This window comes from Coccidioides immitis (genome assembly GCF_000149335.2).
Source record: "Coccidioides immitis RS genomic scaffold supercont3.1, whole genome shotgun sequence".
Taxonomy (NCBI): Eukaryota; Fungi; Ascomycota; class Eurotiomycetes; order Onygenales; family Onygenaceae; genus Coccidioides; species Coccidioides immitis.
The window spans coordinates 2,269,857-2,295,629 of NW_004504310.1; the positions used below are offsets into that span (position 1 = coordinate 2,269,857).

Here is a 25,773-nt window from a genome sequence, read left to right on the forward strand (position 1 = left end):
GACCCTTTCCCTGTGGTAGCCTCGTGAAACGTCACACATATCTTTGTGATAAAACAACAGAAGAAATAACAGCGCTCATTGTGCCTCCTCTTTGCAAGTCCCGAATTCCTCGTGAGGAGCAATAATTTTCATCCGGATTCTTCCGTATTTCACCAACACGCTCCATCCACGTCTGGTAGATAACAATTTCAGGCAGACAGGTTAAAACAGGCTTTCAGATTGCAGCTTAATTTTCCAAGCTGATAGGATTTGGTGCTGCGGCTTGTGGAGGCCAGGTTGGGCTGTATCTGGATATTGAGGGAAAGAAAAATTATTTCTCTTTAACGGGCTCCATTTCCATCCCGCCTGCTGCCTGTTGGGCATGCAGATGGAATTAAAAAAAAGCGGTGTCGTAAAATGATGATCATCTAACCACGTCAGCTTCTTTCCATTTCCACCGACAATATTTTCGAGTTCAATCAGTTGAGATTGCTTAAGCTGTATGGCCTGCAAGAAATCCAGAGCATGCTTTACACCCGCAGAGTCCACTCAAATTTGGCAAGATTATGGATCACAAGGTGACTAACCCAAGTGTCGCGAGCATAAAATCAAATATTCCTTCATTGGCATGTGTAGTTCTACAATACTCTGTAACGAGAACAAGGCGAAAGGAGAGAGATTGAAGAATATCTTCAGGACTCAAGAGCCAGCAAACTCTCTAATGTTAATTATCCTTTGCGCTGATGTTGCACAGGTGCAAGGCAAAGGCACAGGCGCTATAAAAAAAATAAATAAGTATGGGAGGCTGCTGAATAGCAGGAGTGCATTGGGGCCTCATTGGTGTCACCGCTGCCCACACTAGTAGCAGATTTTGAGGAAACATGGCTATAGCAAATTGTGGCTGTCCCATGCCGGAAGCCAAGAGCATCGATGGACTGTTGGTAAGCTTGTGCTTCCTATTCATCAGAAGCTAAACCATTGTATGAATCAAACAGAGAATACTACTGTACAGAAAGGCCCAAATAAAACCAGTTTAAGTTGCACACCTCCATCACTCTAGTTTTTGTTGCAAGGAAAGGAACTTGTACCGCAACTGACAAGAAGCCCAGGGGTAGCAAGGAGATTCATTCCACCAGTACGGAGTAGTCTGAAACCTTGTGCTTGATACCTGATACCATTGTCCCATATGGAAGACAAGGAGAGTCTTCGCAATACCCAATATCGAGTCTTGATCCCAAATATGGCAAAGGGTATCTCGTTTAAACACCGTCATCAATATAAGCTGTTTGCAATGCTCTTCTCCTCATTTGAAAAGATATTATTGTATTGTGGGAGCAAGGCGGTGAAAGGTATGTCCAATCTCAGAGCTCAGAGCTTTGGTCCAATATATTGACCCTGCTATGGGCATTAAAACTAGACAGGAGCATGCAGGCCGGCAGCATTGTTGATGCCACGAAGTCATACTCCCTTGTCAAGCGGAACTGACGCGGCGATCGCCGGCACTCGGCTCTAACCTTATTTGAACTAACTTCCGGTAACGTAATGATTGAAACACTCGCACGCGATCGTTCGGTTACAAAGTTACAATACAGCCCCAGCGCCACTCCCGCTTATGTCATTCTCTTATCAGCTTCATCACGCCCCCACGCCATCGACAAGCGACCCCAATGCTCGCAGTGCCTGTCGGCTTTCTTTAGATGAAACCGCATTTGATCTCATGTGGCTGGGACCTGCGTTTCTATTGACCTGCGTCTTGCTTCCGTCGCCTGCATCGTCCCTGACGTCGCGGAAGAGTCACCTGAAACAATCCGCATGCACGTTGCTCAACATAGTACATTCATATTAGAGACGCCAAAAAGTTTTCCTCTGTTGTCCAGGGTTAAGCCAGTCAGCAGCTAGCTTTCCCTCCCAGAGAGCCTCTTCCCACTGCAAGAGCACCTACGTAAGCGAGGTTGGCACGGGTACAGAGTTGATCGTGCAAAGGCGAAACAATCCTTGTTGAAACGAAGTCACGAAAGGACGAATCCAAGCTGTCGGGTCCAATATGCAGAACGTCAATCCTACGATTATCAACGCCGCAGATCTACCAAGGCGTGAGTCTGTTACAAAGACGACGGCTCCATCTCGCAAAGCAGATGTGTTTGATGGCACAATCTTCGCGAGTAGCAATCTTGCGACGCGACCTTGGGAGGACGACCCGTTTTCTACATATCTCGATAAGTCAAACAGTGAAACAGAGAGCGTAGGGGAACTTGAAGATGATTCGGAAGAGCCGATTGATGAGCAGGAAATCTATGGTGCGTCCTGGTACCCCCGTTTCGCCGTTTCACATCCACGGACAAATACTCATTTTAGCATGGACATCGATAGACCTAATATCTACCATATCTGATCCTGAACACCCAATATCTCTCGGCGAACTTGCTGTAGTATCACTTCCAGACATTTCCATTACCCCAGCACTTCCCAGTGACCCTTCGTCACCCCTTAAGAAAGTTACCGTACTAGTTACGCCCACCATCACACATTGCAGTCTGGCCACTGTGATTGGGCTTGGGGTGCGTGTGAGACTTGAACAGAGCTTGCCATCACGGTTTAGAGTTGATGTGCGGATCAAAGAGGGTACGCATAGCACCGCCGAGGAAGTGAATAAGCAGCTAGCGGATAAGGAGAGAGTTGCAGCCGCTGCGGAGAATTCAACGCTAATGAGCGTGATCGAAAAAATGTTGGAGACTTGCAAATAAGCTGCGTTTGGATGTTTTTAGCAACCTTATATGGAGTTAATCTTCAAGAAATGGACATTGAAGTAGGAATCTTTTTAGTATTTTTGGCGCCACGGCACAATGGGACAGGATCTGTAAATAGCTATTTATTCAATGGCTTGATTTCAAATCACCAGTTGCTCATATTATAATACATGCACATATATGCCGTGTTTAGGCCCAGGTTCACCCTTCACCAAGAACTCCACTCTCCTTCAAGCCCTTCCACAACTCCGGCTCTAAGAATTTACTAACAGTAACGTCCTCTGCCAAACCTTTCCGCCGTCTTGTTTTTAGCACAAAATCTCTCGCCGTCGCCATCGCACTAGCCATCTCTAGAGGCCGCAGTTTCACCTCTCTATCCAACGGGTCACCAGGAACCACGCTCCATTTGTCAAATACTAGAGATACCGTCGCCTGGCCCTGTGTATGGATCCTAAGATCCGTTTCAAAGCCAAAGGAATCAATCACTGGTATTAATCCACGAACAGAATAGAGGGGAGTGCCTGCAATAGGACCATCAGTGAGAACATGCCCCCGACGCCGGGAGAGTACAGTGTATATAGATGCAACCGAGTCAGCCGGGCCTATCATGGAGCATGTATAGATCGGTTCCATGAGGCGTGGAGAGGCCAAGAGGAAGGAGGAGTAAATGGCTCTTCGCGTTGTGGGAATGATCTGGCCACCGCCACGGAAGATGGCTTGATCGGCAAGTGTGATATCTGTGAGGCGGAATTTGGTGTTTCGAATGGCTGTGTAGAGTTAGTCACATAGCTTTCCAACCAAAAACAAAAAAAAAGGAAGAGAGGGAGAAGGGATGGGGAGATAAAACACATATTACGGACGTACGTTCTTCACATAGAGGGCCTTCACGAGTGCCCCAGCTAAACCCTTGACGGATAGAATCTCTTACCGTACCAAGCAGCTTTTTGTCGACTTGAGATGGTAGAGTATCGTCCTGGAGTATATTTGATCCCATTTCATCTGGTCCAAATGCCCAGATACTCCGAGCGGCCAACTTGTCCCAGTCATATTTTTCCTCGAAAAATCTAGCGACCTTCCTTGTAGGGTCCCGAATGCGAACGTGTCCGGCTTCTATATCTTCAGCGATGCCATCGTCCAAGGGTTCAGCAACCATGGTGATTTTATTCTTCTTATTCGGTGTCATTGCATAGCACATAATGGCAGATGTCTCAACGACAGTTTCACAAAATCGTGTTACCGGATCTGAAACCTTGAGCTCCATTTCGGCGTATAGTCGACGGAGGTCATGGAGCACACAATCCATATAGAGCTCACCTGTCCCAAGAACAATATGTTCACCAGATTCTTCAACTTTTGTAGAGATGAGGGGGTAGCTTTTGTTTATTTTTCGTAGTCCTTCCAACATCTTGGGGAGCTCAGAAGGGTTAATAGGCTCAACGGCCACCTTAAACACAGATTCGGTCATATGCCGGACAGGTTTGAAGATGTAAGCATCTTCATCATCTTCAAGGCGTAGGGGAACGAGCGTAGCTGTTTTGACAATTGAATTGTCTATGCCACTTAAGAGCACCCAATTTCCAGCGGGAACGCCGCTCGTGGATATATTGTAGCGAGATTCAGCAATAAATGTGTCTGCAATCGTAGCCACGACCATATCTTCTTCATCATCGACAGTATATCCTTGTCCTAGCACCCTGACTTGCTGGCCTGGACGGGCCGTGCCGCTCATAATTCTCCCAAAAGCATAGAACCCAGCTGCATCGGGGGTATTAAATAACTTCGTGATATGAACAACAAGCTGGCCGTCCTGATCACAAGATAACATCCCGGCGGCAATCTTTGTGTCAAGAGGGCCTGTATAATACTTCTCAAGAAGCTTGGGTGCCCCTTCTACTGGAGACGGGATGTGATCCACGATCATGTCCACAAATCCTCCTACGGGCCCAAAGAATTGCTCGCACACCAGCTTCAGGAGGACTCTTGCATCCGACTTCAGCTGCGAGGGCTTTAAGCTAATCCCAAGCGTAGCAAGGGTATCCTTCAAATCTTCTGGACTCTCACTGATCGTATGGGAAAAAATTTTGTAAATAGGCTCTAAGACAAAATGTACGAAGGAGCGTTCGGAGGTTTCCTCCACCCCCTTTCTTGTGAATTTTCTGCTTTTAGGGCTGAAGAAAATGTCTCCCCATAGGCGAATGGCAAACTCTGAGATGTCAACTTTGGAGAATGTATCGGCATACATCTTCGCGAATGACTGAAGGGTAAAGCACCAGTTCATGGCCGTACATGCGAATGCAACATTACCCTTCTCAGGGCTCAACCTTCGTTTTTCTCCCTGCCCAGGCAATGTCTTTTCAATGACAGTGTTGACTTCTTCAATCACATGTTTGAGCTTGAAATAAGCGTCAGTCGGATGTAGTTTAAGCTCGAGGATTAGGCGATCCATCTTATTCACGACCAGCGTGAGGGGGAGATCTTCAATGACGGCGTATTTAATGATCTGTTCTGTGTTGATCTGAACACCTTCCACCACATCCACAACAAGGACCACACCGTCAACCAATCTAAGCGAAGCCGCCACTTCGTCCACGAAATTGACGTGGCCGGGAGTATCGAGGACGTTAAACAAGTAGGATTTTCCTTTTGTACCCTGCAATACTAAACTCATTGGTGCAGATTTTATGGACAAACCTCTCTCTCGTTCAAGAAGGTGCACATCTGTATATCGTAGCTGTTCATCTTTTGCTTTCCCCGTTCTTCGGTCTAGTTTCGCAGCAAGGTCGTGCGTTTCCATCACGAGGGTGTCCATGAACGCGGTTTTCCCATGATGGATATGCCCCACAAGAGCGATATTTCGTATTTGTCCCGGGAAATTCAGCATGTCTGTCATGAACTCGCGCGAATAAAACACCGGGGGCAAGTCCGCTTCCTGGACGGCAAATTTCTTCTGTTGTATCGGAGCAATAATCGGCTGGGTCAACGGCTGTGCATCTTCTTCTTCTACCAACGTCTCCACTTCTGCGCCGTAGACCTGCTGCGCGGTCGGATAGTACTGTTTGTCTTCATGGAGGATGACGGCATTGGAGGGGCCCTGCTCTGAATTGACAATTCAAGGTCAGCCAGAGCAGCATCGGGAGATTAATACAGTCACTCAGGCCTCACCGTCTATTTCCATCAATTGCTGATCTGGAGCGGCCGCTTCTTCCTCTTCCTCTGACTCCAGATCGTAGGCATAGCTCTGGGCCGGCACCTCGCCATGATGCTCTTCCTCATCAGACTCCTCAGCACCTCCAATGTAGTTTCCAAACCTGCGTAGCTAATATCAGTATATATCTTAACACAATCGCTGAGCAAAAATGTCTCGCGACCATATTTCAACACAGCGCAAGGCCTTCTTACTCGTCATAAAGGTCATCCATTTTGAAAGCGCACGATCAACCGACTCTCCTTCACAAAACGGTTTTCAGGGCGGACTGCTGAATCTCTGGCCGTAAATCTCCGTAGAACACAGTCCAAAACGCGGGACCTAGCTTGACCAATCCCGGACACGGGCACCTCCAGGAATCTTGTGTTGCAGCAGCGCAAGTTCGTCTGGCCGTCTGTCTTCCTGGAGCCTAAATTCATCAACTGATTACATAATACCAGCGCTAGTCAACATTAGCCAAACCTTATTGTTGCACTAAACCAAAAGCGGCGAAAAGCTCTCGATACAGTACCATACAAAGTTTGCCGCAGATAGTGTAATTACGAAGCTTGCAGTTCTTGTAATGCTCCGTTCTGCCTCAACATTTTCTTGCTCGCTCGGCGGCGGCATCTCGAAGCGCAGAATAATAATTGATTTGTGATCGTATACTCGGCATCACCAATTACTATCGATATCAGCGATTGGTTGCATTGTCATCGAGAAGAGGCGTGTATCGCATCTCTGCATCCTAGAGCCAAACTATATAAGCCCACTGCTCCACCTAGTCTTAGACTCTTCCCAACAAGCCAGAAACACCCTCTGTTATTTACTTCACAGAGATAACCTTCCACTGAACCATATTCACCAGTCTTCTTCTTGTGCGCAATATTTTATCCCTCCCTCCCTCTCTCTCCTCCTCTCCCTTAAGAACATAACAACCTTTTGCTACGTTCTTTTTCACTTGTTGAGCACAGGAACAAAGATGTCTTCCCGTCCGCCAGTCTACATCGTCTCCGCCGCGCGTACCCCACTAGGCTCCTTTCTCGGGTGAGTAGCTCCCTGAATCCCAACGCCTAGGCGACCAAATCTGTTTCAGATAGCTATTATTGGCATCTCAAGCCCGTCGCTTGCTTTGTTCGAACTTACCATGCTAATTGGGATACTTCCAGAGCTCTGTCCAGCCTGACTGCCCCTCAGTTGGGATCGCATGCCATCAAGGGTAAGATCCCTGCAGTTCCCCAAGGATGAGAGATGCCATGTCCGGCTAACAGGTCAACCCAACAGCTGCCCTCGAAAGAGTCCCTGAAATCAAAGCAGAAGATGTAGAAGAAGTATTCTTCGGTAACGTTCTATCTGCAAAGTAAGTTGCTCCCTTCCTGCGAACTCGAGTGCCCGACGATTAACGGCTTGCAGTGTCGGACAGAACCCCTCCAGACAATGCGCTCTCGGTGCTGGCCTCCGTGAGTCGACTGTCTGCACTACCGTCAACAAGGTCTGCGCCTCTGGCCTGAAGGCCATCATCCTCGGCGCTCAGACTATCATGACCGGCAACGCCGATATCATCGTTGCTGGCGGCACTGAATCGATGTCGAATACCCCTCATTACCTCCCAAACATGAGAACGGGTGCCAAATACGGCCACCAGACATTTGTTGATGGAATTATGAAGGATGGTCTCTCCGATGCCTACGGAAAGAAAGAGCTTATGGGTCTTCAGGCTGAAGAGTGTGCTGAGGACCACGGTTTCACCCGGCAGCAGCAGGATGACTACGCCATCCGGACATATGAACGTGCGCAGGCAGCCCAAAAATCCGGTGGCTTCGATTTTGAGATTGCTCCCATTGAGATTCCCGGTGTCAGGGGCAAACCCTCTACTGTCGTTGATAAGGATGAGGAACCAAAGAACGTTAGTCAATATAACCCTTCATCCAAATTTATTCTTCGTTTCTCCACCTAACAGCCACCAGCTTCACCCTGAAAAACTCCGTGCCATTAAGCCCGCGTTCATTCCCAACGGCGGCACCGTCACTGCTCCAAACTCCTCTCCCCTCAATGACGGCGCCGCCGCCGTCGTTCTCGTCTCCGAATCCAAGCTCAAAGAGCTTAACATCAAGCCCCTTGCCAAAATCCTTGGCTGGGGTGATGCAGCCAAGGCACCCAGCAAATTCACTACCGCCCCATCTCTCGCCATCCCCAAGGCTCTGAAGCACGCTGGCGTCGAGCAATCTGCTATCGATGCCTTCGAGGTCAACGAAGCTTTTAGTGTTGTCGCACTCGCAAATATGAAACTTCTCGGCCTCTCCGAGGACAAGGTCAACCTCCACGGCGGCGCTGTTGCCCTGGGCCATCCACTTGGAGCTAGCGGTGCTCGCATCTTGACCACCTTGTTGGGTGTGTTGAGAGAAAAGAAAGGCAAGCTGGGCTGCGTCGGCATTTGCAACGGTGGCGGCGGAGCTAGTGCCATGGTTATTGAATACTTGCAGTAAGGCTTTGTCTTCTGTGTGACTTTTCATGTCTTTCCTTCAATCCTTTTTGAGAGTGGATTTTTATGCTATGTGCATGAAGCAAGCGCCTAGAATGCCTGATAGAACAATTTCGTTGTTTCTACTCGAAGACACATAGTTTGATATCCCAAAGTATTTTAAATATTAAGAGCTTTAATTGGGATTCTCTATTCAAGAACTCTAAATAGGAAGACAAATGTATAGTCATAACGTATGCACATATGATAATTACAGGTCAAAGACGGATTCGCAGAAGCATCATGCAAAGGCTCCCACCAACGCCATAAGTGCTGCACCACCAGCAACTGCAAAGCATGCTTCAATTCTGTTTCTCCCCCTCAATGTCTCAAAGCTCCTATCACTCAGGAAGTCCTCTGCCAGAAGCTCCACAAGCCCCGCAAACAGTAACAACCCACTACTGAAAGCGTTTGTCATTCCCACCGTAATCAATCCTATTTCACTTGCGGGATCATACAGCGTATGCAATCCCAGCCCTATCGCCTGTCCGATGGGTGTGGTCGTCCCATATGCAAGAGCCATAAGCCACGGTTTCGGCGATGAAGCCGGGAATAAATCGGGTATCAAAGAGGCAATTCGAGCGCCGAGCGCAAAACCTTCAAATGTCTGATGAAAGGATATTGCGACAAGGAGGACGATAAAATTCGCGCCAGTGGCGACGCTGAGAGCCATGCCGATGAAAACGCTATGGAACAGAATACCGGCCTCAAGGAGAAGACATTGTATAAGCTGCTTTTGAGCCTTTTGTGAGCGAGAACCACTGAAATGGACGTGGCCATGACTATGGTGAGGGGGCGGTCGGGGGTGCGATGGATGAGCTTCACTGGTAGGGGAATCGTTGAACTCCGAAGAGTCGTCGGGGAAGGGATCTAGCTCTTCAAGTTGGAGGTTCTCGTCGTCCCCCTGCCGCTGATTTTCGGGATCTTTTGCCAACGTCGGACTGGCGCCGTCGATAAGGCTGTCTCGAGATGCGGTTGGAACTGGACGAAATCCAAGAGACATTTGGCGCGTTCCGTGTTGTGTTCCAGAACCACGAGTATCGTCGCGTCCCACACCAAGACCCTCATAATGGTTATGGTGTGATACCTCATCCATCAATGTATCATATTCACTTCCATGGACATGTCCTGCGCCTCTCATCGCAAAAAACATTTCAATAGTGACCACAATCATCACCGCAATCATCGCAACTAATCCAGCTGTTTCTGGGTAGCCCCTGTTCCAAAAATGCGGGAGACATGGGTTCGTCAAAGAAATGAATGCCGTCGGAAGTAGATGAACAAACGCCGTTGCGATGAGGACTCCCGTGCCGAAGTGTCGAGATAAAAAGAGAAAGCGACGGGGAATAGGGAGACGGGGAAAGCGGCGAGCAATTATTGGAAATGAACATGCTAAATTCAAGATCGCATCAGCCACGGCTCACAAAAAACTCAAGGATAAAATAAAAAGGTCTCCATCCACCATACCTAACGTGCTGAGGATAAGTATAAGGAATAGCGCAAAAACATGGATTGGTGTGTTATAAGATCCTGCCCTCGTCGTACTACCGCAAGCTGGTCGTGTGCTCGGCTGCGCTGGACCCGGAGAAACTCCCTGCGCTCGTATATCTAAGCTCCGTCTCTCCAACTCTGCTTTTAGAAGAGAAATAGGCACATCGGCTAAGGAGGAAATGCGAGGTCCTGTTTCTGGAGATGGTTTTCAGCACTTCTGCGCTACAGCGGTCTCTGTAGCGGGATAACGACAGAAACGGCATCAAAACGCCCATGTTCGAGGGCCGACAATTGAACAAATCCTGGGGGAGGGGTGGTGGGCGTACCTTGAAGCATTTTGCAACCGGGTATTCTCCGCCCCAGTCTGCGGCGTGACGTCTTATGAAATCAATCGCCGGCTGGTGAATGCGCCCATGACAAACATTTAACGGGCTGAGGTCTGCGCAGAAATGGCACGCAGAGCCGGACTGTGGCAATTCCCTCCCAATGCTATCAAGGTTAATACTCTGCGAAAATTGAATCGTCACAGCCAGGGTTCGTACCAACCCAGGTAGCGGGAAAAATCGCGCAGAAGGGCGGAAAACTTCGTGAAACGACCGCTAAACGGTGCTGAACGCAGAGACCAATCAAAAAAATCCCAACAAAATAACCGTAACTAGCATAACCAGATCTGGGTGGGTTCAACGAATGTAACGAGGAAAAAATTGTCCATCCGCGAATTTGCTGCCAGAACGGCCTCGCCAGTGTTATCGTACTTTTGAGGTTTCTACTCCCGAACTTCCACGACAGCACAAATTTAGTTTGCGAGCTAAGCTTCGGATTACATCATCAATCTAGCCCTCCGATGCCAAGACTTCACTTCCGCTCCGCTTCAATTTCGCTGTGCCAAGAAAGAAGATGGCGAGGACGGAGTAAGGGTTATCCTCCTTACTATGCGGAGTAGTTCTAGGAATAGAGGAAACACCAAACCAATTAAGAAGATCAATATATCGAGCTGAGATTGGGCTGAAATTGCGTCGAGACTATTTTAAAATCACGACGTACGGAGTACCTACACACATACCAAACGTTGTCCCTATTGCCTGGTGGGAGTAAGGCGCCAACAAAAAAGCCGCCGAAGCGAGAGAGATCACTCTGACTTATTCCTCTCCTCCCTCTCCTTCTTACGCTCGACGACCCATTGAGTCCAGCGCTCCCATTCTTCGCGATCCTCTCCCTCGCCTTCCGGCATCACATGCACCACGCATTTCGGAGAAAAAATCGATTGCGCCGTCGAAATTTTCATGGAACGTGAATCCTTCCCGGTCAACGGCTCCATCCAGTAGATCCCAGAAATCCTGGAGCTCGTTGAATCCTTCGCCACCTTTGTTGTGTTGCTCGATTCCTCGTCCGTGAAACGATATGGCTTTGGTCCCTCCATGCGGAAGAGATCCCAGCGTCTGTCATTCGTGATTTTAAGTTAGCAAAACCTCCGCCATCCGGGAGTAGCGGTAAATATGGGACAGGTGTTGTTTGCCTTAGAACTTTCAGCAAAGATTCTCGAAGTTTCATAAAGCCGTGATCGGCGTTCCAAGAATCACCGGCAAAGGCAACTAGGTGACCCAGCACTTCACGCTGAGGTACATCTAGGGCTCGGGATAGAAGAGGGTTCTCCAAACTAGTCTGCATCATATACGAATCCTGTGTAGCAGTCCGCTTTATTTTGTCCGTTATCCTCTCTTGTTCGTGCTCGTCGAGCTCGTTGAAGTTATCGGGGCGCTCCCTGATGCCTTCCCCTCTATGTGACACTAACGACGGCTTGCGTGCTTGGAGAATCAGCGGCGCAACAGGGTTACAGGTCCAGTCAACTAACCCCGAGATTTTTCCATTCCGTACGAACAAACTGTGCCCGCTGAGATTAAATTCCGCAAAGTTGGCCTAAGCAATTCAGGGCTCTTAGGAAGAAGCATAGGGACCACAGAGATATATCGCTTCAGCAGTTCGATGTGTTCCTGTGGAGACGATTGACTGGGTGCATATGTGTATCGGTTGTCATGGGGATACTTCTCCCCATATTTGGGTATCCATGCCATCTCGCGATGAGCGATAGCCTTGACGTATTCTTCGGCCGATTGCCGTGTCCAGGTTGTTCACGTAATAGTCAGCTCATGCACTCTCCAGCATTAAAATTGTATACTCCGGGAACCTTTTTCTCACAGGGTCCACGATCTATATTCATTTCATCATTCTGTCTCTCCCAAAATTCGCAGTGGACGCTTGGCCCAATCACGAAGCGGTTTTTGGCCAAGTCTCTGATGCTCGACGGCGCATTTCTGATAATTTCCGCAGGCTTAGAGCCCGCAAAGCCGTTGTCCGCAAAGTAGATAGATCCTGAGCTTAGCATTCACAGTTAGCATCCTCATTTGCCCTTCAAACTTTCCCACAGCGGAGCTTCCATACAGGTTAAGCTCGGCGGAAAGCAGCTTCTGCTCCAACTCCACAACCTCTTCGATAATGCTCTTCCTCTCTGACGGCTTCATCTTGGACCATAAGTCTCCCAGAGGCGTTTCCGACGGCGCCTCGGTGAGAACATACTCCGCTTCCACGGGGTACCCGGCCACCGACGCGTTCCAATCCAAAACCTTCGGAACAGGTATATCCAGCACGGTCCTCGCCTAGAATTAAGCATCATTTGAGTATGATCCCGTTATTTTTAAGCATAGGACTTCTTACAAACTCCATCACCGCCACGTCTGACGCCGTCGCGTACGTAGCAGGACCCGCATTGGGATGAGGAATTCTCGCCATAACGACCCTCCCATCATCCATTTGCAATTGAAACGTTTTGTGCAAATTGGTCTCGGGGTCCTTACTTATTGGATGCATCTGGATGTGCCTCCCAGCGCCCTGGCAGCGGCATTCTGAAGTTCTTCGACATTAAAGCGTCGATAGCGCTTGCGGAGCTGCTCTTCCTCATTCCAGAGCCAGCGGCCCGTGGTGTAGCGGAAGAAATCTTCATGGGGGTCTGGGAAGATGCTGTGTGGGAGTGTCGGTGAGAGAGTAGGAGCTGGGCTGTTATCAGATGCCTTGGGGATTTCGAACGAGCGCTTCGGATTGAAGCGTGTATTCGAATCATGGTGGAATCTTGGACAATAGGGACATGTACGCACGGCAAACCATTTAGGTATGAGAGTGTCCAGCTTATGAGAAGCTGGATGAAGCCAAGAATGTACTCCGCACATAAGGCAGTAATGGCAGTAATGTTGCAGTTGACCAGTCAACCGGAATTGGCTGAGACAAAGCATGAGCGTCAGAACTGCAGCTGTGATCAGAAAAAAGAAGAAGAAACGCCAATATGCTGTGAAACAGTGACAATCACCCCTGACTGTCTAAAATTCACATCAAACTCTAACCTCCGAGCACGTAATTAATCAACTAGGATATTTGATCCCTGGACGACGAATTCAACCACCCACAATCAATTACATAGGTACTAAAATAACAAGCATTATGCGGAGAGGCTAGCATGTAGCCAACCCGATCACTTAACGTACATACATACGCGAGGGGTGATGTAGGGCTTTGGGACCCTCTTTTGCGAGAACAAGAGCTTTAGCACAGTAAGAGAAAAAGCACCATTTGACTTTCTCAGAGTGACAAGATACTGTAAGAGTGTTATCACATGCTATTCGTTATTCCTCTGATGTTTTTCTTTTAAAAAAAAAAGAAAAAGGCAATAGGAGATTGAAAAAAAAGGAATCCCAGTTAATAGCTAAAGCCGCCCGCGCCCCCTCCAGCCCAGAAGCATGTCCGTGAAAATAAAATCGAGTGTAAAGTACAGGCAAAGCATGCAACTCCAGTTGACTGTAGAGTCTTTATAAACGGGGAAACGCAAATCTGGACATAGCCGAATCAGCCGCATGGAAAATCACGGGAGACCCTCATTTGCAAGTTCAGGCGATCCAGAAGAGCGCATTTTCATATACAATAAATAAAATACTTATTGGGGTAAATAAACGGGTAGAATAAAAAAAAAAAAGGTATGGATATCAATACCAGCGACGCACGGCAGCACCAGTCGCGGAACCTCATCACGAGAATGTTCAAAGCGAGAACGATGTGGTCTATTGTCAAGTGTGCACACCTGGAGCACTTAACATTGTTTATTCGCACGATCCTGGTTAAGTCCAGCTGTGGTGGCGATCCATCTAGGAGCCGAGGTGGAAGATAGAGTTGAGAGTTGCCTCAATGCAGAACTTGGTAACCTCGGTGGAGTCGATAACGGGAGCGAATTCTACGTCATCGTCCAAGATTTTGATGTGAGCACTGCTGGTAAGAGCGTTGAAGACGACTGCGACCTTGATTGGCTTATCAGTGGGACGATTGAAGAAGTGGCTGTCACCGCCAGAGATGTTTGCGTGGATGGTGGACTTGGCTCTAGTGTTTCCAGAATCGAGGATCTCGAGAACGTCGAACTCTCCACAGCCAGATTTCCAGCAGGAACATTCGGCCTTGCCATATTGAAGGGTACGAGGAATGGCAGCATTAAGGATCCAAGCAGCGGGCATATCCATGTTAAAGCCGGTCTTGCCACTCAAAGGCATGGAAAGCTCGAGGAGGAAGAGCTTGCTTGCGCCATCGAAGCCATCTAAGTAGCAGGTTAGTGGGGCTCCCTCCGTCGTTTTGGTGACACAGAAGACATACGGTAGGCAACAGTTCCAGGACGGACAGTTCCACAAGAGTCACCGTTGCATTCCTTGTCGCTCATGATGATAATTTCCTTGTTGTCGGGGATCAAATTATCCTTCAAAACGCAGGGAGAAGCAGCACCGCTCAGACCATCCTCAGAAGCATAGGAGAGGGAGTTTCCAAAGTCACTGGATGAGCGAGTCAGATCCACGAGGTTCGAAGCTACTTTGGGGTATGCAACTTACTAGTCAAAGACACCAGATCCCTGACCACCGTTGTGGTTGAGGAAAGTAAGGCCATCGGCAACACCCTTCTCAGCATCATAATAACCTTGGCGACCCCATTTGCCGATACCAGCGTTGAATTCAGGAGTCTTCTTGCGAGTATCTCCACCTTTCTTACCGGAGCCCTTAGAATCCTTGTCGGAGCCCTTGTAAGAGCCCGGAGCAGGAGTAGGGGCAGCACCGCCGTCATACTCGTTGGCCCAGGTGACAACTTCGCCGTTGATAGTGGCAGTAACAATGTCACCAACTGCACGTTTCTCTTCGGCTCTGCGGTGCATGTGGCCGTGTCCGTGGCGGCGTGCATGGAAGCTGCGTTTTGTGTCAGGCTTGAGTCCGGAGCCAAGGGTATAATAAGCGAATTTCTTTAAGTGAAGAGGGCCACGGAAATGCCAGGACACCTATATCGGAAGCCACGGTAAGATTCGATGTTAGAGATGGATCATGGGCCAACCATACCTCGCCATCCAAAGGAGCAAGTGGCCCACTGAATTCCTTCTTCTTGGAGGCACATGTTCCTCCGCCCATCTGGGTGACTTCGTCATAGCTGCCGGAGGAGCCAAAATTGGTGTAAGCGATCGAATCAACAGCGGAGCAATACCAGTTGCCTCCCAACTGTTGAGCACTGCCGTCAGAGCAAGCCTGAGCAGAGACAGTGGAGATGGATGCTGCAAGAGCAGCTCCAACAGCGAGCTTAAGATGCATGGCAGAAAATGATCAGTCCGCAAGATGTCTGTTACGCGATTCCCAGGTTAGAACAGATCTGGAACTCTGAGCTGAATAAGAAGGATTAAGTTTAAATGGTCGCCGCGCAGCCAGGGCCCAGCTGTAAGTGCGATTGTGCAAGGAGGACAATTTGCAAACAAAGTGGACTAGAGTGAAAGAGGGATGCGAGAGAAGTGAGAATACAAAGGAAAAAGATTGGAACAAAGTAAAAATACAAAAGTGAAGGATTGGAGCGAAGTGAGGTTGATAATGTAGAGAGAATCACATGGCAGTGAGTACAGGGACATGAAAGATCGGAGCGAAGCAGCAATTGAAGTGCATCTGCGATTGCAGAAGGTGTTAACTTACAGGAGACTGAATGCCTTTTGATACTGTGAGTGATATGGGTGTGGTTGTGTTGGTTCTCGTGGAGGATTCCGACTGCGAGGAGGATCCCAGCGAATGAGCGACCAGTGTTGGAGTATAAGAGGCCCAGAAAGGAGTGGACAGGCGTTGAAGACAGCCTTGAAGAGAGTGACAGAGCAAGGAACCTCTTGCGCAGGGTGATTGAGAAGCAGACGGAAATGCAAAGGAAGAAGAGAAGGGGAGGGAGGAGAGGAGACGAGAGGAGATGGGCGGCGCGAGGAGGGATGGGATTAATTTTAAAGGGGAGGGAGGCGGTTCCTGGATTGGACTGGGCTGGGCAAGGGCCGGGCCTGGGTTGGACGTGGAGAACCGCCAGCAACCAGGCACATAGCAGGGGCCTTGGCTTCCATGTCGACCCAGTCCAGCGAGCCTCGACATTCACCCGACATACTCGAAGTTACCGCAGTATGGAGTGCGCCAGTCAACAGGTTACGGGAGAGGCCCCGTGTGGCCGCCGTCTCCCCACCATAACTTCACCCAAGGAACAGAACGGAGAGTGAGGTTTGCCTTTAATTTCCACACCCACACACACACATGCACACATCATCACAGGCCACAGCAGAATTTATCCTCTTCTCTTACTCGCGATATTCACCAGTTTTGTGCTGTATGTTCACTCTACTGCAATCCATGGTATCCACTACCAAATGTCAACAGCAGCGGATTCCTGTCTGTTGGATGTCGGTTGCCATGAGGCGTATGGGAACCGATGGTTGGATAAAAGCGCTGCTGGGCGGGTAACAAACGGTACTGACCCTGTAACTCTCAATTTACCCAAGCCCAGTTCAGCCTATCAGCGCAAGTTTTTTAAATTGCTCACGTGATACCAACGACTCCTACTGGTCAGTGTAACTCTGGTGAAACGAAACGTGACGCTGAACGGCCTGTAATTTATTCTGCTGGATCGAGAAAGGTGGCAGTCGATGATTCAATAGCCCTGGATGATCATCATTTCAACTGCCCAGCGGCTCAGGGAGTTTCGGCGCCAAGTCCACTACTCCGTATTTGACAAATTCTTCGTGAGAGAAGGACTATGGAGACTCGCAGCTCATCGCACGGCCACCCGTTAAAAAAGCAATCGCTCTTTTGTTTTGCCCCCTTTCCACGACGATGCACACCCATGGTTTTGCTTCCAGGCACGTTGAGACCAACCAGGGAACACCTCGCAAACCTTCGAGCCTTGGAGAGAAACGAGTGGCTGCGACATGTTTGTGCCTGGCCCTCGCCCCACCGGAGAACCGCCCAAAAAAAGCTCCGGCTGCGCACTGGGCTATGTACGTCCAAAGTTCGAGCCCCCTCGCGTGCTTAGCGCCGACCGGCCAAGACGCAACCAGCGCCAAGCCATCCGCTGGTAGGCTGCTCTGTGGGCTGACATGTGCAAACTCTGAAACGCTGACAGCTAGGGTGCTGCCACGGTGTGGGAGAGAAACGCCCGACTGGCACCAGGCGGCGGCCAGGCAAACGGAGCACTTTTTTCATACAAGAGGATAACGGACCACGGCGGATGGAGGAACACTTTTGCTTCCGTTCCATCCATCTTTCCGCTGGGGTAACTGACGACGCACTCAAAGACTCCGGATGCTAGACTTGACAGCACGAGGCACGACTCAACTGGAGCATTTCTCCATCAGCCGATCTGGTTCACATTGCCCCGTTGCTGACCCGTATCGCCCCTCTGCAGTCTCTCGACCATCGTCGTCTTTGCTGGCGGGAGGTCAGGGGCGGATCAGCCCCTCGGCTCCTCAGGCCCCCAGAATTTTTGTCCACGTTGAAACACAGTTGACTGTGCGTTCTTGTCAGACGAAGTGAGCAGCCAAGATGAAGCCTGTTGGTGCTCTTCGTTTATTTGAGGCATTCAGTAGACCCCAGAGCCCTGTCAATCAGCCCTCACCTCTACGCAGAGGCCCCCAACCCCTCTTTCTTGATATATACAGAACAGTATAGATTGGCCATTTTCCACACCTCATTCGCATGGTAACCTATATCTAATTCACGATGCCAAAGTACATCTGCGATGGGGTTCATGTCCTCTGTCTCACAAGCCAAGACCAGTTCCCGCGGAACCAGTCCCAAGGGACGTCGAAAGCGGAAGGGATAGGGAAAGAGTATTCTCCATGGCCATTTTGCCACACCCTTCCCTGTCACTAACACACAATCCAAACCCAACTTTCTCCCTTGAGAGAAAATGCTCAGTTCTACTCTGGACACCGCTCATCCAAAGAAAGATGCCTCTCCTCTTCTGCTCTTTTAGTTCCGGGTTCCTCTTATTTCCGTCCTATCATTTTCCTCTCCCTTTCACCGCTCGTCGAAACGGTCCTCGGCCAAATCACGTAAAAGCAGCTCCGAATAAGCGAGCCAAAGGGAAATTTGTAGATTTGAGGGTCGGAGTGGACGTCGGAGATGTATATTTCAGTGCGAACGGTAATCGATCATCCGAGACCATCCAAGTTGTTCAAATATGCATGAGATAGAAGTGCTTCATCCCAAAATTAAAAAGTACCTTAATTAACTACCTACGTAATATTATCAGGTTCGCGTGATGCCTTCGCCGTTGTGTCACCAACACTGCATACAATCACCCTGCAGAGCACACACGGTCCTTTTCAGCGCTGTAAACACCCCTTGATCCAGCTCACACTACTCCATACCTTTCCTAAAAATTGCGAAATACAACACTGCTCTATGGTTCCTGCTAAAATTCTCTCACTGTCCATGGAATGAACACCTCAAACGTCCTCAAAATTCCAGACCGCATGCAAAATATTGCCCCGCCGGATCCGGCATCGGACCCCACGATGGAAAATCTCTGATCACACCCGCCCCACGATTAGCCCACGCGATGAAAGTAAAAAAAAAAAAAGAAAAAAGTTCTACGGATATGTAGACGCGGCAAAGGCTTCGGATATCCCAATTCTCCCGGGAGTGGCGCCTGTGTGGGTCATCGCAAATATCCATAGGGCACAGGGCAAAAGAAGCCGTCTCCGAAAATACGTACATATACATTTCTTTCTTGAAGGTCTAGATGATTCCTCCGTTGATCCCGGTTGCGCCATTAAGACGGATACCCACACTCCCCCCGCACTGGAGGATTTATTACCTCTTTCGCTCTCGACATCCTGATGACGGTTGGCCGACTTCTCTGCCAAAAGACTCGCGATGGACGCATCACACTAATCAGTGCCGATATCGAAGGATAGATGATCGTCCAAAGCCCCAAGAAACTCGGGTCGATGCGCCGTAAAAGAAGAGACGCTGTTATCTGCTCTTCACCTTGGTCCACCCTTTCGTCCCTTTTGGCCTGGCACTGGAAGCGGTTGCTTGCCCCCGCTCCCCACGCGCTCTTTCATTGTATTCTTCATCCACTACCGTTCTGGCCGTGAGGATACTCCTCGTATCCTCGTTACCAGGGTCGTTGTCGCGCGCCTGCCTGGTTGCGACGAGAACGTGCCCGTCATTTTGTTCGGTTTCTGGTTGCGGCGTGCCACCCTCGTCCCATTCATCCTCCTCGAGGAGCTCCCACTCCGTCGTGGCCATCTCGCTCAGCAGAGTGGACTTCAACTTGTCGGCAACCTTGAGGGGAGATGGTAGTTTCCAAGTTTTCATAAACTCAAGTCCCTCAGCGCTTCCAAGGAAGGAATGCGCTGTGCCGTGAGAATAGTGCCCTAGCAAGGGAAGCGATCTCGTCCGATGAAGCGCGCCTCCTCTTGTAGGCGCGTCCTTATTGCTTGGAGGCTTTGCTTGCAAGTCTCGACCGGCCAGGGCTTTTGTTAGCGCTGGCGGTGCAACTAGTAGCTGCCAGAGGTTTCGCCCCATCTCGCAGACATCCTCCCAAGAATCTTGTCCAATATGTAGACCTTGTGATCGGCAAACCCATGATATGTTCCATGCTAGAAGAGCAACCCCTTCGACGAAAAGAGCATAGCCACCAGGATCTTCCTTGGAAAGTTTAGGAAGGCTGCGGTCGAGGAAAAGCGGCCGGGGCCGCGGGAGTGGCCGAGGATCGGGCGCTTTTGATGCGGTTGGGCCGAAAGAATTCGAAGGAGACAGGCCAGGAAACGGGATGTCCTTTGCGATGTAAGATGACCCCGGAGGAAATACTGTGGGTAGAGGATATCCGCGGTGTGGAAGAATAACTTCGGCTGGCAAACGTAGAGCAAGATAATGCGAAACAAGCACCAGCAGGTGCGCGATATGCGAAAGCGACGTGGTAATCTGAGCCGGACTCGCGTCTGGTTCCTGGTCAAAACGCCGGGCTTTCTCAGAAAGAATATATTATTGCAATATCCATGGACTTACTGTTCATATCCCTAGGATCAACCATATTCACACCACCAATAGAATATGTACTTATGATCTCCCCGTTTCTCCTCCTAGTCTTCTGTCGGAGATTATAGAGGCTGGCTACCTCACGACATAGAAACATTCTAGACTCAGCGGTTTTCGAATGAAGGGTATTCCACGCATTTTCTGTCTTCTTGATTTCCTTCTGCACATTATTCAAAATAGCAGCTCGTCGCTGTGAGAGTTGATAGTTCACCGCCTCGGCGTCAGAGCGTCGCTTTGCGAGTGCGGCCCGCCGTTTCGCAATTTCTTGCTTTCCTTCCTCTATCTCCCGTCTAAGTTTGGCAATCTGGACTTGTATGGCCTCTGTTCTAATCTCCGACTGCGTCTTAAGGGTGCGCATCGTTTCGATGGCTATCTTGGAGGGCTCGTCCAGAGTCGATTTCGACTGACCTGACCCCTCGGGCGCGATCCCTTCGAAGCCGGCCGCATTTTTAACTGCCTTCTCAATCTTCTGGCCTGCTGCTTCTTTCTCCAGCAACGTCTTTGCGAGGTCAAAACGGAGCGGGTACAGCCGGTTGCGAGCGCAGTTCGGACAGTAAAATGGAAGTGAAGAGTCGGGTGGACGATGGCACACCTGGCAAATCATAGCAAATAATAGGTTAAATATGACTGTTTGAGAGTGGTCATGAAGTAGAATTGGATTCCATGCTCTTTTCCTGTTCTCACTCGAGCTGAGGAGTGATATTGTAGGCAGAGACGGAGGAGCAAGAGGAACAATTAATGCGTGTCTTTGTTGCCCAAGCCCACCACTCCAATGTCATTATAGTCATCAGCTAGTTACTGTAAAAAGAGGTACGTTCAATATCTCTCCCTTTTCTCAGTTAGGCTGAAATGTATGATAGAAATGGCTATGGTGCTAAAGTCACACGGTAGAACTGGACTCCCATAGATGATGTCACCTGACCTACTTTCCTCGGGATTGTTTGCTTTGTTTGTCAAGACAAGGCAGGGTGCTACCTCAAACCCCGTGGCGCCCCAGGTAGCCCCCCAGCGATGCTGACCAACTTGATAATCAAGTCTGTCTTCCATTTGGAGTGGAAGTGATAGATGCACGATCCCTATCAACGGAGAACCTCCCATTAAATGCTAATTGTTGGGAGTTCACCTCATCAAGATAACTATATCAAGCTTTTGAGCTTCTCTGTCATCATATAACTATTATAATTATCCAACATGCCTCCAACCCTACATTCCCGTTCGAAATCAGCCTCCAAAAGCAACAGTCCCCCTTCTACGGACAACAACACCACCAAAGCGAACAAGAATGACGGAGAATTGAACTTGGAAAATTCAGAAGACCAAATCGCTACGTCAGCAAATATCAAGCCTGGCAAATGGGACGGTTTGGCGCAGTCCCTTCGCAACTGCACTTGGGAACAGCTTCAAGAGCGATTTATAGAGGCAATGGATGAACGATCTGATATGGAGAATGCGCTTCAGAAGGAGACCGCGGATTTACTTGAGGTTTGTGGATATAACTACATCAACTCAACCTATCGTTGACATTGAAATCAGGTATTCATTGCATGGTCGCAAACTACAGTCTTTTCCGATGAGGATCGAGCTTATAAAAGGTGCCATTGTTCCCGTTATTGAGCCAGTCAATGGAAATGAGATTAATTCACTAACCAAGACACAGATTCAAAACCAGGATGGACTACGTACAAAACTCAGAGGAGCGGTTAGAGGATAAAAAGCAACATTGTATGAGATGGTGCTGCGCTCTGACAGTATTTGAGATACTAACAATGCATCCACAGACGCGAATGTTGTCAGGGCATTTGAGAACGCGTTAGCCCTTTTGCGGGATGATTGAAAAATGTAAATGCCTTTTCCATCCTTTCAGGCACATGGTGTGGTACAATTTGGATGCATGGCATACTTCCTTACGTCATCTTCAGCCGCCAAGCATGGCATTGTCATGGTTGGTGGGATGATTGAAACATTGAAGCTTCCCACCCCGTTACAGGCTCGTGGGCTATTATTTGTCGGTAGGCGCCGGGTATGAGTTCTATATACATACTCTTATAATGTAGCAGTCATGGACGAAAAGCCGTCTGACGCCGATAAGGACCTCCTGCAGCGGTTAAATGCTCTGAAGCCTTCCACTATCCAACTCGAGCCTAACAAGTTAGTCATGGCTATACTTATTAAGTACTTTTTGGACACTAATTACCATAGCAGGTTATCTTGGGATTTGGGCGGTCCAAGTGATGATGACGATGATGATGATGACCGTTGTGAGGACGATAAGCCTGATGCCAACGAAGTCGACCTCTTGTCTGCGAGATTCAAGAATCTTGGAGGCATAGTGTCTCATGCAGTTCCAGGCCAGCCAGAGGAGGACGTCGAAGACCTTCTCGCGGATCTAAGATCAAGGGAGACATGGAAACTAGAACATGAACTTCAAGCTGAAAATGAAATCAAAAGCCTGGTTGATGAGGCTAAAAAATTTGTACTTACTATCATGATCCCCCTTCAAATCTGCAATATCTGACCGACACTACCAGCTCTTGAGGGGTGGCGATGAAGCGATAGCCAAACGACTGGAGAGTCCTAGCCGGTGCTCCAACCACATTTCTGAAGAGAAGGAGGCCGAAGACTACATTCAAAATGTTCTTGATGAGCTACGAACTCCGGATTTTGCTCCGGATGATCATCCGAAGGAAAGCCCAGGGGCGGACCCACTGGCCGAAAGCCGAGCAAGAACCGATAATGAAGAGAAAAATGGACGAGAACTAAGCGACCCTCTTGATCTTCCCTGTGTGCCTATATCAAATCCAACAACATATTCCCTAACGGCACTGGGAAACCGAAGGAACATCTTTACTGACCCGGACGAGTCAGAGCCAACCTGGTGTTGCATTTGCAGTGATGACGCGAAATTAAAATGCCTTGACTGTTACGACTTGCCGCTTTTTTGCCCTAGGTGCTGGAAGGAAATGCACCTTGTCGAAGGGAATGCAGATGAGAGGGGCCATCGGGCAGTGGAGTTTAGGAGAACGGCTATGGAAGCATGACGAGGCGGTAAAAGGAACTCTTTATATTATATTCCGGGATTGTACTAATTAGCGCTCAATTACCCCAAGTCAGAGTCCGTCATAAGAGCCATTACGGTCCCCTTGAACCGTATATGTCGACATGCATAACCTCATGCTCATCCCTCCCGTAGTGAAGCAGGCTGCCATTTTCCCACCCTTCCTAATCCTATGTCATTTATTTACTTAATCCATAATCCACCAGTAACCGTGTCATACCGTATCCCTCGCCAATGCACATGCTCCGTCTTCCGAATTAAGACCCCATAAAGCAAACCAGGCTGACGCGAATATCTTGCGAGTGCAAAATGCAACTCCACACCAAGATACATTTCATTCGTCATCACGAAATCTCACCCGTTGATCGCGTGTTCGCCCAGTGGTGTCCTGCCAGGCAGCATTAAATCGACTTCCGCTAGCAGCAAGGAGACCTTCTTCCTCGGCTTCCTCTGCGTCTTCATCCATTTGCTGCTCATCAAACCTAGGTGTACGGAATAGCGAAATCAAAAGAACGATGAGGGAGAATCCTATCGATAATAAATTAATATTAAAGCGGTTAAACGGGGTATCTTGTGCATTGGTACGCGCACTCACCTAGAAAAACAAACTGAGCCCAGAAATCGACAATCCCAAAGAAAGGAAAGTTGAGAGTGATTCGATTGAGGAACGTGCTAGCGACACTTGGAGTGCAGACAGCTTTGGCCGCGGGATTGTTCGCGAGTTCAGAGCACGGCTTTAGGTACTCCTTATGTTTTGAGCAGTCCAAAGGTGCCGAGGCAGGAATGGATGGGTAATCACAAAACGTCTGTGGGCCGTACGTTGCGTATTGTGGAACGACAATCATAGAGATCGAGTAGTTGAGAGCAAGCGTGATAAGCGTGAGCATCACTGTTGCGAGAAGAAGCGCCTGGGGTGATGTGTGGCCTTTTCTAATTTGAAGAAGCCTGATCCACAAGAATCGGATTCCGATTGTTGCAATGCCAACAACAGAGCTGGTAAATAAATGGAGGACCAGGACAATAAATATAACATAATCCGCAGGGAAGACACTCGCAGCTTCCACCAGCACCCAGTTAACTGGATTAATAATATTGATTTTTCCTAGAATGTAGCCGCACTTTTGTTTGCAAACGGAATTTTTCGCTTTATCGATGCAGGTAAGGAGCATCGAAATCCAGATCATGACGGAGATCGCTAAGAGAAGAAGTCCTCCGAGGAGCTTTATTGGTCGGAATACCGCACCAAGCTTGTACCAGACCTTAATGACGAAATTTCTCCCTTGTCCACGAGAAGCCTCCGCAAGGCGTTTGCGGCGGCGCAATGTTCGTTCTTCTCGAACTAAGGAATCAAGCTCCCTCCGGTCTTTAGAGGACAGATGGTCCGGGTTTCCACCACAGCGACCCTCAAGCTGGCGCTGGCGCTCAATGTTTTCCTCTAATCTGGATTCGATGTTGGCGCTGAGCATAGGACTAGAGATCGACGGGGAAGACTTGATGAACGATATCGGAAAGAAGGCGAGTCCTGTAGATGAATAGATAACATAAACAATGATGCCCATTACTATCAGAAGGCCCAGAGCAAATGTCAGAGCCCTCTCGCCATCTACATGTTACTTTGTTAGTCTCAGTTTCCTCTAGGTGCGAACAACATGAACGGGTACGCACGGTTCTCTGTTAGAAGCCTCTTGAAGTAGTCTAAATCAAAATGGGCACCTTTTCGATCCTTCGCCACCGGCACAAAAAAGCCAACCAAGAACAAGATTATCGTCAACAAAATAAATACGAGGGTATATTTGAAGGCACCCCAGAATGGCTTTCTAGTGAATCGTCCATCATCCTCGTATGCCACCTCATCATATTCTTCATACCAAAAATATGTGAATGGTACTATCAGGAGGCAAAGAACCGCGTCGAGCGAATATAGGAAGTAGTATACCACGGTTAATGAGTATGTGATTTTCTCAACCTCATGATCTGTCGCCCAGTCTTTTCTTCGACCGAACTCCGATGTCGTTGAAGACACCAAGGCAACATCCACAGGTAGTAGAAGCACAGTCGCCAACAAAGCTGTAAGTGTAAATATGCAAACAGTGGTAACAGCCGCCGAGCGATCGCGAGGAGTCTGATAAATGTAAACAAAAGTTGACGCAACGATACTAAGAATGCCGACAACGATTGCATATACAATCCAAATCAGAGTGGAGTGGAGGAGTGCCATTTTGGGTATCAATTAAATGGTCTGGCAGCAATTGATCCTTCCTCCTGATTGAAGTTGGCGATGCCGCTATTCAATTGCGCATGGCGTGAGAAGGCGTGTTAAGAAGAGAGGATGGCCCGATGGGCAGTGAGAACCGTAGCCGGGGAGAAGTGTTCCTGATTTCGACGTCATC

General features: G+C 48.9%; 12 protein-coding genes across 12 annotated transcripts; 6 read left to right on the forward strand and 6 right to left on the reverse strand.

Moving 5' to 3' along the window:
- Positions 1-1,659: 1,659 nt before the first annotated feature.
- On the forward strand, positions 1,660-2,723 carry CIMG_02264 (iron-sulfur cluster assembly protein CIA2; the record flags this gene model as incomplete). Its single annotated transcript, XM_001248492.2, has 2 exons — positions 1,660-2,276; positions 2,350-2,723. Exons 1-2 carry the CDS (start codon positions 2,024-2,026, stop codon positions 2,721-2,723), a joined length of 627 nt encoding a protein of 208 aa, XP_001248493.2. The 5' UTR covers positions 1,660-2,023.
- Positions 2,724-2,831: 108 nt separating this feature from the next.
- CIMG_02263 (small GTP-binding protein) lies at positions 2,832-6,145 on the reverse strand (the record flags this gene model as incomplete). Its single annotated transcript, XM_001248491.2, has 4 exons — positions 2,832-3,493; positions 3,591-5,822; positions 5,889-6,034; positions 6,126-6,145. The coding sequence occupies 4 exons, from the start codon at positions 6,143-6,145 to the stop codon at positions 2,928-2,930; spliced, it is 2,964 nt and encodes a 987-aa protein (XP_001248492.1). The 3' UTR covers positions 2,832-2,927.
- Positions 6,146-6,768: 623 nt separating this feature from the next.
- Positions 6,769-8,578, forward strand: CIMG_02262 (acetyl-CoA C-acetyltransferase). Its single transcript, XM_001248490.2, has 5 exons — positions 6,769-6,957; positions 7,080-7,129; positions 7,195-7,270; positions 7,324-7,816; positions 7,878-8,578. The coding sequence occupies exons 1-5, from the start codon at positions 6,893-6,895 to the stop codon at positions 8,394-8,396; spliced, it is 1,203 nt and encodes a 400-aa protein (XP_001248491.1). The 5' UTR covers positions 6,769-6,892; the 3' UTR covers positions 8,397-8,578.
- On the reverse strand, positions 8,558-10,639 carry CIMG_02261 (ZIP family zinc transporter). Its single transcript, XM_001248489.2, has 4 exons — positions 10,465-10,639; positions 10,249-10,411; positions 9,899-10,117; positions 8,558-9,823 (listed from the first exon to the last, which is right to left on the reverse strand). The coding sequence occupies exons 2-4, from the start codon at positions 10,256-10,258 to the stop codon at positions 8,673-8,675; spliced, it is 1,380 nt and encodes a 459-aa protein (XP_001248490.1). The 5' UTR covers positions 10,259-10,411; positions 10,465-10,639; the 3' UTR covers positions 8,558-8,672.
- Positions 10,640-10,894: 255 nt separating this feature from the next.
- CIMG_12707 (uncharacterized protein) lies at positions 10,895-13,037 on the reverse strand (the record flags this gene model as incomplete). The annotated part of the gene is made up of 7 exons (XM_001248488.2): positions 10,895-11,361; positions 11,439-11,727; positions 11,775-12,012; positions 12,099-12,297; positions 12,362-12,576; positions 12,635-12,716; positions 12,775-13,037. 7 exons carry the CDS (start codon positions 13,035-13,037, stop codon positions 11,052-11,054), a joined length of 1,596 nt encoding a protein of 531 aa, XP_001248489.2. The 3' UTR covers positions 10,895-11,051.
- A 312-nt stretch (positions 13,038-13,349) lies between these two features.
- Positions 13,350-16,129, reverse strand: CIMG_02259 (uncharacterized protein). The gene is made up of 5 exons (XM_001248487.2): positions 15,946-16,129; positions 15,331-15,604; positions 14,836-15,272; positions 14,606-14,778; positions 13,350-14,549 (listed from the first exon to the last, which is right to left on the reverse strand). The coding sequence occupies exons 2-5, from the start codon at positions 15,574-15,576 to the stop codon at positions 14,110-14,112; spliced, it is 1,296 nt and encodes a 431-aa protein (XP_001248488.1). The 5' UTR covers positions 15,577-15,604; positions 15,946-16,129; the 3' UTR covers positions 13,350-14,109.
- CIMG_12708 (uncharacterized protein) lies at positions 15,863-16,743 on the forward strand (the record flags this gene model as incomplete). Its single annotated transcript, XM_004445633.1, has 5 exons — positions 15,863-15,868; positions 15,948-15,970; positions 16,073-16,498; positions 16,555-16,609; positions 16,660-16,743. 5 exons carry the CDS (start codon positions 15,863-15,865, stop codon positions 16,741-16,743), a joined length of 594 nt encoding a protein of 197 aa, XP_004445690.1.
- Positions 16,744-17,112: 369 nt separating this feature from the next.
- On the forward strand, positions 17,113-17,587 carry CIMG_02258 (uncharacterized protein; the record flags this gene model as incomplete). The annotated part of the gene is made up of 2 exons (XM_001248486.2): positions 17,113-17,353; positions 17,406-17,587. The coding sequence occupies 2 exons, from the start codon at positions 17,113-17,115 to the stop codon at positions 17,585-17,587; spliced, it is 423 nt and encodes a 140-aa protein (XP_001248487.2).
- Positions 17,588-18,483: 896 nt separating this feature from the next.
- On the reverse strand, positions 18,484-21,156 carry CIMG_02257 (uncharacterized protein). The gene is made up of 2 exons (XM_001248485.2): positions 20,299-21,156; positions 18,484-20,231 (listed from the first exon to the last, which is right to left on the reverse strand). Exons 1-2 carry the CDS (start codon positions 20,930-20,932, stop codon positions 19,258-19,260), a joined length of 1,608 nt encoding a protein of 535 aa, XP_001248486.1. The 5' UTR covers positions 20,933-21,156; the 3' UTR covers positions 18,484-19,257.
- A 363-nt stretch (positions 21,157-21,519) lies between these two features.
- On the forward strand, positions 21,520-22,162 carry CIMG_02256 (uncharacterized protein; the record flags this gene model as incomplete). Its single annotated transcript, XM_001248484.2, has 4 exons — positions 21,520-21,810; positions 21,862-21,920; positions 21,986-22,050; positions 22,107-22,162. 4 exons carry the CDS (start codon positions 21,520-21,522, stop codon positions 22,160-22,162), a joined length of 471 nt encoding a protein of 156 aa, XP_001248485.2.
- Positions 22,163-22,387: 225 nt separating this feature from the next.
- Positions 22,388-24,871, forward strand: CIMG_02255 (uncharacterized protein; the record flags this gene model as incomplete). The annotated part of the gene is made up of 3 exons (XM_001248483.2): positions 22,388-22,476; positions 22,531-22,801; positions 22,857-24,871. 3 exons carry the CDS (start codon positions 22,388-22,390, stop codon positions 23,364-23,366), a joined length of 870 nt encoding a protein of 289 aa, XP_001248484.1. The 3' UTR covers positions 23,367-24,871.
- On the reverse strand, positions 22,726-25,601 carry CIMG_02254 (LMBR1 domain-containing protein; the record flags this gene model as incomplete). Its single annotated transcript, XM_001248482.2, has 3 exons — positions 22,726-23,911; positions 23,979-24,986; positions 25,049-25,601. The coding sequence occupies 3 exons, from the start codon at positions 25,599-25,601 to the stop codon at positions 23,718-23,720; spliced, it is 1,755 nt and encodes a 584-aa protein (XP_001248483.1). The 3' UTR covers positions 22,726-23,717.
- Between the last annotated feature and the right edge of the window lie 172 nt (positions 25,602-25,773).

Bases quoted from the DNA above. Each gene is read 5' to 3' on its own strand.
- CIMG_02262 (XM_001248490.2), top strand. From the start codon at position 6,893: ATGTCTTCCCGTCCGCCAGTCTACATCGTCTCCGCCGCGCGTACCCCA. The intron at 7,271-7,323 runs GTAAGTTGCTCC...AACGGCTTGCAG, and splicing joins GGTAACGTTCTATCTGCAAA to TGTCGGACAGAACCCCTCCA. The intron at 7,817-7,877 runs GTTAGTCAATAT...AACAGCCACCAG, and splicing joins AGGATGAGGAACCAAAGAAC to CTTCACCCTGAAAAACTCCG.
- CIMG_02261 (XM_001248489.2), bottom strand. The intron at 9,824-9,898 runs GTATGGTGGATG...TCTTGAATTTAG, and splicing joins ACTTATCCTCAGCACGTTAG to CATGTTCATTTCCAATAATT.
- CIMG_02259 (XM_001248487.2), bottom strand. From the start codon at position 15,576: ATGCATCTTAAGCTCGCTGTTGGAGCTGCTCTTGCAGCATCCATCTCC. The intron at 14,779-14,835 runs GTAAGTTGCATA...TCGCTCATCCAG, and splicing joins GGATCTGGTGTCTTTGACTA to TGACTTTGGAAACTCCCTCT. The intron at 14,550-14,605 runs GTATGTCTTCTG...CCTGCTACTTAG, and splicing joins TCCTGGAACTGTTGCCTACC to ATGGCTTCGATGGCGCAAGC.
- CIMG_02257 (XM_001248485.2), bottom strand. From the start codon at position 20,932: ATGATTTGCCAGGTGTGCCATCGTCCACCCGACTCTTCACTTCCATTT. The intron at 20,232-20,298 runs GTAAGTCCATGG...ACCAGGAACCAG, and splicing joins TGATCCTAGGGATATGAACA to ACGCGAGTCCGGCTCAGATT.